At 42.9% G+C, this 15,060-nt stretch overlaps 1 protein-coding gene across 1 annotated transcript; it reads left to right on the top strand.

Moving 5' to 3' along the window:
• Positions 1 to 12,944: 12,944 nt before the first annotated feature.
• Positions 12,945 to 14,180, top strand: LOC131950002 (beta-1,3-galactosyltransferase 5-like). Its single transcript, XM_059311996.1, has one exon. The coding sequence runs from the start codon at positions 12,945 to 12,947 to the stop codon at positions 14,178 to 14,180; it is 1,236 nt and encodes a 411-aa protein (XP_059167979.1).
• The last annotated feature ends 880 nt before the right edge of the window (positions 14,181 to 15,060 follow it).

Genomic DNA, 15,060 nt, shown 5'->3' with positions numbered 1-15,060 from the left:
TGTGAACACGATATCTTGAGTACTGTTTTATGTGTAAGTATATTTCAACTTTTTGGTAATTTCCGGTAAACGGAAGTTGTATTTACTCTATTTCTAGTTTCTTAAACACCGATAACCTTATTACAGTTATATAGTCCGCTAAAGGAAATTTTACACTTAAGTTTAAGATTGTATGCGTAGGTTTCTTTCACATTTCGATTTATTTTCAGTTACCGGAAGTGGCTCTTCGCTCTATTTCCGAATCCTCAAGACCTTAAGCATTTGATAAGTTTAATATTGTTTATTGTAAAGCAGAAAAGCTTAGGGGAGATCACTCTCACTTTACTTAATTTTCTTTTGCGTAGTGACTACCATTTTTAAAAATGTAGTTATTTCCCACAGTCCATACCTACGATGCACAATGGGTGTGTATGAAAGGGGGCGGGAGATTTTATTCTAGCAGAGTTTGAATCTCTGACGTAATTTGACCTGGCTTGTGACGTCATGTAACGATAGTTGTGAGGCAAAAAAAAAACTTCATCAATGGGCTACAAACTTACAACACAAAGAACACACAACACACATATAGCATACACAACACACACCCACACTACCAGTGGCGTAGCCAGGATCGTCTCAAGGGGGGGGGTTCCAATTTTTACCCGGGGACAAACTTTCGATTTGCACCCCCCCCCCCCTCAAACTTTCGATTTGCACCCCCCCTCAAACTTTCGATTTGCACCCCCCCCCCTCAAACTTTCGATTTGCACCCCCCCTCAAACTTTCGATTTGCACCCCCCCCCCCCTCAAACTTTCGATTTGCACCCCCCCTCAAACTTTCGATTTGCACCCCCCCTCAAACTTTCGATTTGCACCCCCCCCTCATACTTTTTATATATACCGAGGGGTCTATGGGGGGGGGGGTTATGACCCCCCCTAACCCCCCCCCCCTGCCTACGCCACTGCACACTACACACAACCACAACAACACACACATACAAATCGTCACTTTAAAAAACAAAAACAAAACCAAACGTACTACATACATACATACATACATACACACACACACACACACACACTTCCGCTCAATTATACACACAAGCACACTCACATAGTCATCCCATACACACCCACATACGCACACACGCAAGCACACACGTAAGAACCCATAGACATACCCCTACTTAACCACACATACATTTAACTCATACACACCCATACAAAACCACACACACAGGCATACACGTTCAGAAACACAGAAACACACACACACACACACACACACTCAAACACACACACACTAGACACGCCTAGACAATACTGGGCTGTCTACCCAGATAAGTTCCGTCAATAATTTAGTCCGACCTAGTCCCACCCAGCCCCACCCCAGCCCTTCATTACTTTAGTACCGATGGTTCGTTGTTACTGAACTAAATGTCACACAAACTTCTAATTCACTCACACAAATGTCATCGTGTCCTGTTCTGTCACTCAAATGTCACCTAATGCCACAACACACCATCATATGTACCTATGGTACGTTGTGTTGTCTGTGTCTATGTAGAGTCTCGTGATGTCTGTCTTATGGTGCTGTCTCGTGATGTAACTGTCTTATGATGTGATGCTGTCTTCTGATGCGTCTGTCTTATGGTGCTGTCTTGTGTTGTGATGTGTCTGTTGTACGGTACTGTGTTGTGATGTGTCTGTCTCTTGTCTGTATTTTGTTTGTACCGCTTCTCTCTAGTCTGATCTGATGAACTCTGTATCAGAAAATTTCCTTTCTATTTTTTGGTACACCTTGAGCTTTGGTCAGCTTACTACAAGAGACAAAGGTAAAGTTGAAATGACAGATAGACCGTTCCAACCACCCAGCCACATTGACCACACCAGCCACATTGACCATCCCAGCCACATCGACCACCCAGCCACATTGCCCACACCAGCCACATTGACCACACCAGCAACATCGACTACACCAGCCACATTGACTATCCCAGCCACATCGACTACACCAGCCACATCGACCACACCAACCACAACGACCACACCTGCCACATCGACTACACCAGTCACATCGACTACACCACCCACATTGACCACACCACCCACATTGACCACACCAGCCACATCGACTACACCAGTCACATTGACCACACCAGCCACATTGACCATCCCAGCCACATTGACCACACCAGCCACATCGACTACACCAGCCACATTGACCACACCAGCCACATTTACCATCTCAGCCACATTGACCATCCCAGCCACATCGACCACACCAGCCACATTGACCACACCAGCCACATGAACCCACCCAGCCACAACGACCACACCAGCCACATTGACCACACCAGCCACATGAACCCACCCAGCCACAACGACCACACCAGCCACATTGACCACACCAGCCACATTGACCACACCAGCCACATTGACCACACCAGCCACATTGACCACACCAGCCACATTGACCGCACCAGCCACATCGACCACACCAGCCACATCGACCACACCAGCCACATCGACCACACCAGCCACATTGACTACACCAGCCACATTGACCACACCAGCCACATCGACCACACCAGCCACATTGACCACACCAGTCACATCGACCACCAGCCACATTGACCACACCAGTCACATTGACCACCCAGCCACATTGACCACACCAGCCACATTGACCACACCACCCACATTGACCACACCAGCCATATTGACCACACCAGCCACATTGACCACACCAGCCACATTGACTACACCAGCCACATTGACCACCCAGCCACATTGACCACACCAGCCACATCGACCACACCAGCCACATCGACCACACCAGCCACATTGACCACCCAGCCACAACGACCACACCACCCACATTGACCACACCAGCCACATCGACCACACCACCCACATTGACCACACCAGCCACATTGACCACACCAGCCACATTGACCACCCAGCCACATTGACCACACCAGCCACATTGACCACACCACCCACATTGACCACACCAGCTACATTGACCAAACCAGCAACATTGACCACACCAGCCACATTGACTACACCAGCCACATTGACCACCCAGCCACATTGACCACACCAGCCACATTGACCACACCTGCCACATTGACCACACCAGCCACATTGACCACACCAGCCACATTGACCACACCAGCCACATTGACCACACCAGCCACATTGACTACACCAGCCACATTGACCACACCAGCCACATCGACTACACTAACCACAACGACCACACCGGCCACATTGACCACACCAGCCACATTGACCACCCAGCCACATGAACCCACCCAGCCACATCGACCACACCAGCCACATCGACCACACATGAACCTACCGAATCAGACCGTCCCTGGACAAACCGAAGATTCCCCCACGTGCCAGACTGCACGCACGTGCCTGCCCGTGACCTTGTGGTGAGTGAGGAGATTAGACCCGTACCCAGCAAGTGGGAAACTACATAGAACTATTGCCCTACCCCGGGGCCGCCATACGCCTTTTAACTTCAATAACAGTTTTAACAATACTCCACTCAAAAATAAACTATGAATATGAACTAAAATAATAGAGAATTCTGATTCAATGAAACACCAAAGCCTAGAAACTTGGTTAAGACCAACTTTAGTAGCTGTAATATTTATACTCTCACATATTAAAACAAGGAACAGGTTAAGGAAATAAACACAGTTTACAACATATATATATATATATATATATATATATATATATATATATATATATATATATATATATACATATATATATATATATATATATACATATATATATATATATATATATATATATACATATATATATATATATATATATATATATATATATATATATATATATATATATATATATATATATATATATATATATATATATATATATATATATATATAAGGGGCATATTTTCCTGGAGCGAAACAAATATAAGACAAAGAAATAAAACAAAACTTCCATGTTTTACAACTCCAATAGATGAGCACGATTATGTTTTTCAATATTCAACCATTTGTTTTTCACGAAGGTCAAAAAATCAAAAGAGATTTACAATACCGTTGTTGTGGCTGTCTTAAAGAATTAGGAAAAGACAAGGAAACAGGAGGAACAGGGGAGAGGGGGAGGGGAGATTGTATCATTAATGTCAACAACAATCAGTTCCATTCCTGTGTCACGTGGGGTCACGTGACGTCTCATCAGGCATAATAACACGTGCAAAAATAGCGGATCATCTTCTATCCCAGGATGCTGATCAAACATGGCGTCGTGTCATCTCGACGCCAGGGTCAGATTACACACTGAAGGATCAGCTGACTCCAAAAATGTTTGTTGGTCACTAGTTGTATACATCTTTGGGTTGTGTACAATACCAACTTACTATATACAACAGAGGTTCCGGTTAGACAATATATTTTATCTTAAACAAATGCAGGTTAAAGGTTATAGATCTTCATAAGGTCTTCAGATATTATTGTCACTTTTGCTCTTCACAGCACTCTATTTGTGGAATACATAGGATATATATATATATATATATATATATATATATATATATATATATATATATATATATATATATATATATATACATATGTATAGATATATATATATGTATATATGTGTGTGTATGTATATATGTACGAGCGTATAAGCTGTATATGACGATAAGTTAACACTACTAGAAAGTGTTGTAGTTAATTCTACACATATACATGATTTAACATCCCCATCTCACATATTACTTATAAAGCGGGTCTACTATACAACAATTTTTGATACTCTCACCATTCGCTATACCTACGATGGTTTCAGTTCTACAGAGATTTATTTTTAGAGAGAAGAGAGAGAGAGCGATAAACAAAAAAACAAACAAACATCAACAACAACAATACGGTTGTAAAATCAAGTGAAACAACACAGAAAATGTAGCCAATCTATCATCTGGTGGTCGATCATAAAAAGACCGGTTTGTGTGTCCGTCCGTCCGTTCTTTTGTCCGGAGCCAGCGAGAACAATTATTCCATTATTTAATTCCACGCCTGGACATTTTTAATTAAATTATGTTGTGCCAGTTTTCATTAAATCCTTAATTTGATTTCCGCTAGCAGCTCGCTCATTGGATGATTCCTCCCTCCCCCCCCCCCACACACAGCTACATCAGCTGTGGGGTTTTTAATCAGGGCAGTTTGTGTCCCGAGGTATGTTTTTCTATGTCTATGTTTATAGCTCTTTCCATCCTACCATCCTACGATTCTGTTCCATCCTACGCATGTTTTCTTATCTACTACCATCATCTGATTCTGTACCATCTTATGACTTTCCATATCTACTTCCATCTTGTCATTCTCTACCATCTTACGGCTGTTTCCATCCTACCATCATGTCATTCTCTACCATCTTATGACTTTCCATATCTACTACCATCATCTGAATCTTTACAATCTTATGGCTGTTTCCATCCTACCATCGTCTAAATCTGTACCATCTTCTTCCATCAAATGCATCCAATCCTCTAAACTACCCTCACCTCTATCGATTCCCAACATTTATCTTTCTCTTTCATGCCGTCTAGTTACCAAAGTTCCTTACCATTCCCCCATAATTTCCCTATAATTTCCCCCATAATTTCCCTATTATTTCCCCCATAATTTCCCTATTATTTCCGAAAAAATAACAACACTTAATTATTCTCCGGCTTTTTTAGGCAATTTTCTTGCATTTTCACCACCCCCTACATCCCCACCACCACCACCGTGTAATGTATTTTCTTCTAAACGGCGATTTTAAAATCTTAGTGCTACATACAGAAACAAGAAATGTTCAGGGAAGGAGATGTTTGTGAAAGATTTTTGGGAAATTTTTGGGAGGTTTCTGGAAGGTTTCTGTGAGGTTTCGGGGAGGTTTCGAGATCACATCAAGTGCGCATAAGCGTCACCCTACTTTTACTCTATACCGAAAACAACTAAGAGACATGTATACAACTTTTAGAATTGGCTCATATAGGTACGTACGTTCATAAATTCGCCCAATAGATACTTATGTTCATAAATTCGTGCATGATTTGTTCCTGTAGGTACGAATGTTCATGAATTCGCCCAATAGATACTTATGTTCATAAATTCGTCCTATGGATACGTACATGCATGATTTGTTCCTAAAGGTACGTAGTTCATAAATTCAACCTATAGCTACTTATGTTCATGAATTCGACCTATAGATACTTACGAGCACGAATCAAATTCTGAAATTTCGCGTATGTTTACATCAAACGTGTAGACGTCTGGGCTCAAGATAGACGTTTAGCAGACGTGAATTCTCATTACACCTCGACCCTTGACGTCACGTCACGTGATCGATGTCAGACGAGCGGGCATTCTTGCCCCGGCAGGACAAGCCGGCAATACGTTCTCATTAGCATTGTACGTTTACGCTTCGTGTTTTATCTGGCAAGCGGGGGATACGTCTGCTGGATTTTTTTTTTAAACTTCATTCCTTTATGCGTCTCTTGACCAAGGTCGAGGTCATTTATTCACCCCGTCTGCATAGGCTTACAATTGACGTCTGGTCGCGGGATTGCCACTTCAATTCGGGAGGTCTCGTTGTTGAGCGAGAGCAGGCTGAGATCGGTGGAAGAAGAGAAAAAAAAATCTGGACAGAGCAGGTCGAATGCGTACGACGGAAGTGACGTGTTTGAGTGAAGCTCCGCTCAGCCTGATTGGCTACGAGGACTATTGTCGTCTGTAAGCCAGTCACGCACGTGGTTGGTCAGGTTAGGATCTCGATACACGTCAGGAGAAAGTAATCGAGTATTGTGGACACAGTATCGTAGGCAGCTAAGTTACCATGAAGAGTAGGTTATTCTGTAGGCATGGGGGGGGGGGGGAAGCCATGTATACTATTGTATACTGTAACAACTAAATACGAATATCTTTTTTGTAGTGTTTTTTGAACTTGCAGAAGTTAAAAGAAAAATAAAACAAATTGAAAATGGAATAGAGATTTTGATATTTATTTTTTGACCGCACCATCACCCACCCCGCCTCAACTCCCCCGCTTTCAGTCACCGCTGCATTAACTCCCCTCTAGGCCTCGCTCACTGACATATAGTGTATGTTTATTCTAATGTCACCTGGATTCTCTGTTGCTCCCCCCCCCCCCCACACACACCCCATTATGTCTTAGATGACAACTTGAATTATCACCTTTTCCTAGCATTGCCCGAAATAACCATACAGCAAAATTCTCTTTTTCTCTTCCATGTTAACTTTGTTTCAAATTTGATTTTTTTTTTTCATTTTCCACTTTTATTTTCCGGTTTTGCGTTATGACTTTTCCGGCTTTCATATTTAATTTTACGGCCTTCGCAGTTTTCGTTTTCCGGTTCTCTTATTTTTATCTCCCTTTTCTCATGTCGTATTAGCCGGCGTTATTAGCTTACGCTGACCAAGTTAGGCTGCACATGCTCTTCAGTGTTTCTTTCAGGCATTTGTTGTCTTGGGGGTGGGGGTGTCAAAGAAAGTCTACAGTCCACCTCGTCGTCGCCCACCCCCCCCCCTCCCCCGAGCGAGAACGAAATAGAATTTAAATAGAAAATATATACTTTTACCCGTGTCCTCCAACCTCCGGATAAATTAGACCCCCCACCCACCCCACCCGAAAGTTTCAACAAGTCCCACCCCGCGAATGTTTCAACAAGTCCCCCCCCCCCCCCCGAGGAAAAAAATGTCTGATGTTCTGGTGGCTTTGAAAAAAAAGCAAATTTCGAAACAAATTGTAAACCGCGCGGCCACAACACGCACACCGGAAACACGCCCACCCAGACAGCGGCCATATTTGTGTGCCTGGAAGAACCCATCAATATTTCTGTTTCGCTACATATTTGTTTTCACGCCCCCCCCCCCCCCCCCCTCCCCCCTTCCCCATCCCCCCCTCCACCCACTTCCTGTACATTTCTGGCTTCTTCGCCACCGAATCAGGGGCTGGTCACGTGTCTAGTCGGTTCTCGGGTGTCGGGACGAATGTTCTGGAACATTCTGGCATCCGGTGATGTCTAGAGACAGGACACGGTCGCGTCCCTTGTTGTTGGGTTAGAACAGAGAAACCAGCTGCTGCGTGAACCGGTGTTCATTTCCGTTTAGTGGTGCCAGATTAAAGCAGTGTTTCTTCCAGACTTTTTTTTTCCGGGGGTGGGGGGGGGGGGAAAGACACTGTTAAAAGTGTATGTTTTCTAAATAAATTCCATTTCCGTCCCCCCCCCCTCTCGAAGAGATGCCTGGAAGAAACACTGTATTAAAGTTCGTCTTCACTCATAATTATTTCTTATGCTATCTCTAATTTTGTGACAAAATTTCAAAACTTAACCCAAAGTCTAGCGGGGAAAACTTAAACCTAACACAGCAAGCACCAGCAGTTCGATGAGGAATATTTTGGTACTGAGTATTCTATAATCATACACGAAAAGTTAAATAGCAACAGAAACAAGTTCACTAACCCTATACTTACGTTTCAGTAAAAAAAAACGCAAATACCCACAGAAGTTTATTTCTATTCATATTTTACGTACCGAAGGACTAAGTACGTTGCTGTCGTACATTCATACATGAACTCGGTCTAAATAAGCCTCAATGTATTTCATCCATCCAACCTCACTTTAGCGACACCTCTGTCTAGCTCTTTAAGGCTACCCTACCCTAGATACAAAATTTCCTACATCTTTAAGGCTACCCTACCCTAGATACAAAATTTCCTACATCTTTAAGGCTACCCTACCCTAGATACAAAATTGCCTACATCTTTAAGGCTACCCTACCCTAGATACAAAATTTCCTACATCTTTAAGACTAACCTACCCTAGATACAGCATTGTCTAGATCTTTAAGGCTACCCTACCCAATATACACCTTGCCTACATATTTGAGGCTACCCTACCCTAGATACAAAATTGCCTACATCCTTAAGGCTACCCTATTCTAGATACAAAATTGCCTACATCTTTAAGGCTACTCTAACCTAGATACAAAATTGTCTAGATCTTCAAGGCTACCCTACCCTAGATACCGTATTGTCTAACCCCCCCCCCCCCCCCCCCATTCTAACCCACACTTTCAGTTTCCTACTAATCAATTTAACCCTCACCAAAAAAGTCCATTAATTCTAATTAATCACATCTTAATTGGAATTAAAACACCACCGCGCTGCTATTTTAAGTAGCCGTCTGAACAGAGAGTTCCCCATCCATTGCCTCCCTTGGATGACCCCTTGACCCACTTAAGTCTGGCCAACTCGCTGGGTTATCTGTCCCATAAATACTTTATATCGATTCCCTTTGTATGTACGGGATATCGAGCGGATGTGACGTCATAAAACGCTGGAGTTAAGTCAAGTGTGGACAGGAAGTGACAAGTTTACTGATGTGTGAATATTGGAACTTGTCATCACGGGATTGGTTGGGTCAAACAGAGGAGGAAGTGGGCGGGGTTTGTAGGGAGGGTAGGGGGGGTTTGGTTTGGTGGAGGGAGGTTTTATTTGATGGAGGAAGGTTTTGTTTGGTGGAGGATGGTTTACATGAAGTGTAAGATTCTACATATGTAAGATTTATGTAAGATTGTACAGATATAAGATTGTGCCGTCGTAAGATTTTACAAATGTTAGATTTTACAGATGTAAGATTGTACAGATGCAAGATTGTACAGATGTAAGAGTGTACAAATGTAAGATTGTAAAGATGCAAGATTGTACAGATGTAAGAGTGTACAGATGTAAGATTGTAAAGATGTAAGATTGTACAAATGTAAGAGTGTACAAATGTAAGATTGTACAAATGTAAGATTGTACAGATGTAATATTTTACAGGTGTAAGATTTTACAGATGTAAGATTGTACAGATATAAGATTTTACAGATGTAAGCTGGTACCGATGTAAGCTGGTACAGAGATGTAAGCTGGAACACAAAAGCTGTATACATGTAGAACCTCCCTCCTTCGACTCCCCATCTCAGAAAATGTCACGTTGGGTTTCAATCAATACCCGACACGGGACGCAATCGACTGTACTAATTGACTTCATTAAATTACCCACCGCACTAATTGACCTATTTCAATATTTAACTTGCTTGTCCATAGGAAAAAAAAACACCCCACCCCCAGAATATTGGCGACCGTAGGGGCAGTTTCCTGCTAGCCGCAATGTTTACAATCAAATATCTGTTGAGCCGATTGCTGGGAGTCGTCGCCCTTGATTTCGTGGTAACATGTTTGGTTTGCTAGCATGCGGGCAGATAACTCTAGGCACAACTCTACGTGAGGGGGAATAATTCTGTCTCATGTGAAGCCATTTTGTATTGATTTTTTTTGTACAATATAAAACTCGTAAGTCAAAACATAAGCCAGCACTCAGATACATCATTTTCCAAGCCCACCTATCATTTTTACTAAAAACCCATCCATAATTCATACCAAGCCCACATTTCATTTTCACCGAGCCCACTACGATAATTTTTTTTTACAAAGCCCACATCGAAACCACTAAGATACTTTAAATGGTATCACAAACATAGCAAAATGGGTAGACATCACACCACTCAGAACACATGCAACATACGCAGCTTAGTACCATATTATACGTGCAGGTACACACATACAACTTATTAAACAAACGTAATACTTTATAACTAACTCATAAAACATATTCAACTGACAACCTACCACATACACCCATTGTTTCTGTCAGACTTTTTTTCTCCGAGGGGGGAGGGGATCTTGAAACTTAAAAAAAAAACAACCATAAAATATTAATATTAATATTATTTTATGCGGGTTAATCAAGGACATTGTGCTTTAAGTTCACGCATGCAAAAATGGCTTCCGGGATTTGATTTTTCTACCCAGTGCAGAACAAAGCTGCCCAAGTCGTCTCGCTGGCGGACTAAATTTATCCGGGGTGGGGGCGGACACTGGTGAAAGTATATATTTTCTGTATAAAGTCCATTTCGTCCGGGGAAGCGATACTTAAAAGAAACAGTGCATACGCCAAAAACAGTCTTTCTTCCAGACTTTTTTCTCCGGGGGGGGGGGGGGGGGCTCTGTTAAAAGTATATATTTTCTATATAAATTCAATTTCGTCCGGGTGTGTGTGTGTGTGGGGGGGGGGGGAGGGTGCGGTAGACTATCTTCGGGGGGGGGAACAGAGCCCCCACAAGGAATAGATACCTAGAAGAAACTCTGGCCACAAAATATAAGAACCACAGATAAACATATGTAGACAACTCACTATACAGACAATATACGACATAAATTACATGGACAACCTGTACCTAGTAAGCACACCACTGTTCTAGCCCAGTACAGCTCACATCTCAAACGTTGTATGCAGCAACCTCCAACTATTACTTGATGCCAGTGTTTTTGTCTTATCCCAAACGTTGTATACATCACCATCAAACTATTACTTGAAGCTGTACTCAGTAAGTACGTCATTGTTCTTGTCTGATCCCATACGTCCAACTTGTCCCCTCCATCCTCTGGCCCTCCCCACCCCCTTCCCCGGGCAGCTATTTTAGCTCAGCCATTAAAAATGTACTAGACAAAAGACGGTAAAAAAGAAAAAAAAAGAAAAGGAAATAGAAGTAAAGAAATTTGCCCGACCCGAACAACCACACTAATGCATAGAAACACAGGGGGATGTTACAGATAATTGAATTCCTGCCCCTCCCCCCTCTTACACTCACCTCACCCCCCCCCCCCCCCCACCTTTTTCTGGTCAAGAATTCTGGGTACACGATCGATTAAAAAAAAAAAGAAGGAAAAAAAAACAAATGACGTCATTGACAAGTTAAAATATAAAATTTTAATGCTTGAAGAATTTTGTTTTACGAAAGAAAACACAACAAGCTTATTGGATTTTCAATTTGAGTTTTCTTTTTTAAAACGGCGTTCTGAACGTGTGTATTCCATTTTTTAAAAACAATTATTCACAATAAAATATTTGATTATTTGCACAACTGAAAATACGACCATAGACTGAGTAGAGTGGATTCGAACCTGTAGCTCCAGGAGAGACCCTAGGCTGTATTGTACCGACAGTCCAATAACCGCTCCAGTCATAAATCACCGGCCTGACTTGGCTAACGATTATCATCAAGGGACATAATCAAGCCAAATTACCCAAATAAAAGAGTAATTTCCCATCAGACTTGGAATAAAAATGGAACCCAGTTTATCACAATAAAAATAGAATTCTGTGTGTTTTGAAGAATTTAATGACGTCGGTAATAAATTGTTCGGGGTAGAGTAAAGGCTAAGAACACGTGATATCAACCGACGTCACACGTTACAACTGTTCTAGTTAGATTGTCTGCCTGGGGTTAGGATTACGATTTTAGCTGCTAAAATGTATTGATTTCTAAATTATTCGATCTTTGTTATTTATTTTAAAAAATAATTAAACGATTTAAGTACATGCAAATTTATATAAAACATTTTCAGCACACGGTTTATTTTTAAAATGTAGTTATGTCGATTCGTAATTTATATTTGATGGTTAAATTTCTAAAATAAAATAACGTCAACCCTCTTTTAAAAAAAAAAAAAACAACCCTCACATGATAATTGCCAATAATGAGTAATTTCAATTTGTTAATTATTCAAATAATTTATGATTTATCGCCAGAAAAATAAAATTTAAAAAATAAAAATAAAACTAATTATGTCTTTATTTGTAAACAGGTCCAAGGTCAGCTTAAAGGGATGGAACTCAAGTCTAGAATGTTTTCGTGGACTTGGAACTGTTTCTTACTAACCAAAGGCTCAGTTCTGAGTGAAACGTCTATAGACCTTAGTAAGACTTTGAGAAATATTGGTGAGACCTTGAGAGAATCTAGTAAGACACTGGGAAATGATGGTGAGACTCAGACGAACGATGGTGAATCATGACGTCATCGCCAGTCAGATTTCTCGCCCCAAGGCCCAGAACTTGCTGCAAACACGTGTGGAGGTTACTGCCCCTGCGTCGCCGACAGTTTCGCCGTTCGTTGTCTTTCTTTGTTCTGATCGTCATCGTGGCGTTTGTCTTGAAGCTGCACGAGCTGGTCAGCACGCTGGCTGTCGTGCCGGGTACCAGCGAGGAGCTGAGTCCCGGGTGGTTGGCCCGGGGGTACGACGTCCCGGACACGACGGAAAACGAGGAGCAGGTTCAAGCGCGGCGTAGGTTCGCTGCGTTGGGGGTCAAGTTAATCAAACTCCCCGAACAACCAAAGGTTTACAAATTCCAAATCTCGCGAGATAACAACCTCACGACGTTTATGTTAAAGAAAAATGTAAACATTACCACATCCGGTGATGCTTTCACTATCGTACAATCCACATCCGACCCGCCCCCACCGCCATTTTTAACCGTACTAGTCATCTCCCGGCCTTGCAACGTGCTGTTAAGACAAGCCATACGTAAAACCTGGGGCCTGTCCGCGGCAGATTTAGCCGTGTCCGTTCTCTTCGTGGTCGGCTACGACGAATCTTGGAGCAGTGTCATCCACCGCGAGACCAAACTCCACCAGGACCTCATCGCCCTGGACGAGGAAGACACGTACGAATCCCTGCCCAACAAAGTCCTGTCCGGCATCTCGCACGTCCTTCACCAGCGCCCCACCCCCCAGTACGTCATGAAGGTAGACGACGACACCGTGGTGAACTTGGCGTACCTGGTCCAAGAACTCCACTCAGGAATCATCAACTCCTCCCAGATCTTGGGCGCCATTTATATCAACTCCCTGGTTATCCGGGACCCCCACGACAAATGGGCGGTCAGCGTTTTGGATTATCCGTACCCTACCTACCCGACGTACGCGTTCGGGGGTGGGTATGTCTTACCGTTACCCGCAGCGGTGAAGATTATGCAGACTCGCGCGAAGACGTTCGACTGGATTCATCTAGAAGATGTTTACATCACAGGGATACTGGCCAGGCGAGCTCAGCTCTCGCATGTGCATCACGAGGGGTTCGCGTACTGGACGAGTGTTAAGGCGAGCGCGTGTGAGTTTGTTTTGATGAGGCGGGTGACGAGCGTGAACCACACGGAGATGGAGGTGTATCTGTTGTACCAGCACACGCAGGACCTGATCAAGGGGAGGGACTTTTCCAACTGTTCTCTGGTCACCGTGAGACGGTGATACGGTGATGTGGTGACACCGTCACCTGGTGACATGGTGAACTAGTGAGATGGTGACTAAATTATGTGGTGATACGGTGTGTGGCGACAAAGTCATGTGGGCATACGGTGATATTGTGATATGGTGATATGTTCGCGTGGTGTGACACAGTGACACGGTGATGTGGTGCCGTGACAGTAACGTGGTAACATGCTGGGGTGGTGACAAAGTCACGTTGTGATAATATGGCATGGACACACGGTGACATTGTGATATTGTGACATGTTGGTTTGGTAACACGGAGATATTGTGACACAGTAGCTTGGTGACACAGTAATGCTGCGACGTTGTGATATGCTGACAAGGCCTCACGGTTATACCGTGACACGGGGACATAATGGGATCTGTTGACGCGGGCAGTGACGCGGGCAGTGACGCGGGCAGTGACGCGGGCAGTGACCCGCACTGTGACTCGGTCATAATCAGTGACATTATTGACGGTAAAGTAATGTGTTACGCGCTTCTTTAGAGAACAATATCGACTCCGCCTCTAGATGTACCATTATGTTTGTTATGTGTAACTTATTTATTCTGTACAGTTTGTCATTTTGTATAACATGCAGATAGGGCCTTAGCGCAACATAGAAACGAGTCATTTAGTACAGCAAAATGACAAGTTATTTTGTATAGCAAAATGACCAGTCGTTTTGTACAGGAGAATGACCAACCATTTTGTACAACAAAGGTAACAAATCCTTTCATACGACCGTATTAATGAACTTTTGTGCCAGTTAAATCCAGATGGGTTAACACCTGAGCTTACAGTCCCCCAGAAGTTCTCCCAGCCTTTCATTGATGCTAAGAATTGTATTTATTTTGTAAGCTATCAACTATAATTATC

This window comes from Physella acuta, unplaced genomic scaffold, assembly GCF_028476545.2.
Source record: "Physella acuta isolate Inbredline_101_S28 unplaced genomic scaffold, ASM2847654v3 ptg000727l, whole genome shotgun sequence".
Lineage (NCBI taxonomy): Eukaryota > Metazoa > Mollusca > Gastropoda > Physidae > Physella > Physella acuta.
This window is presented reverse-complemented; position numbering and strand designations above follow the sequence as displayed.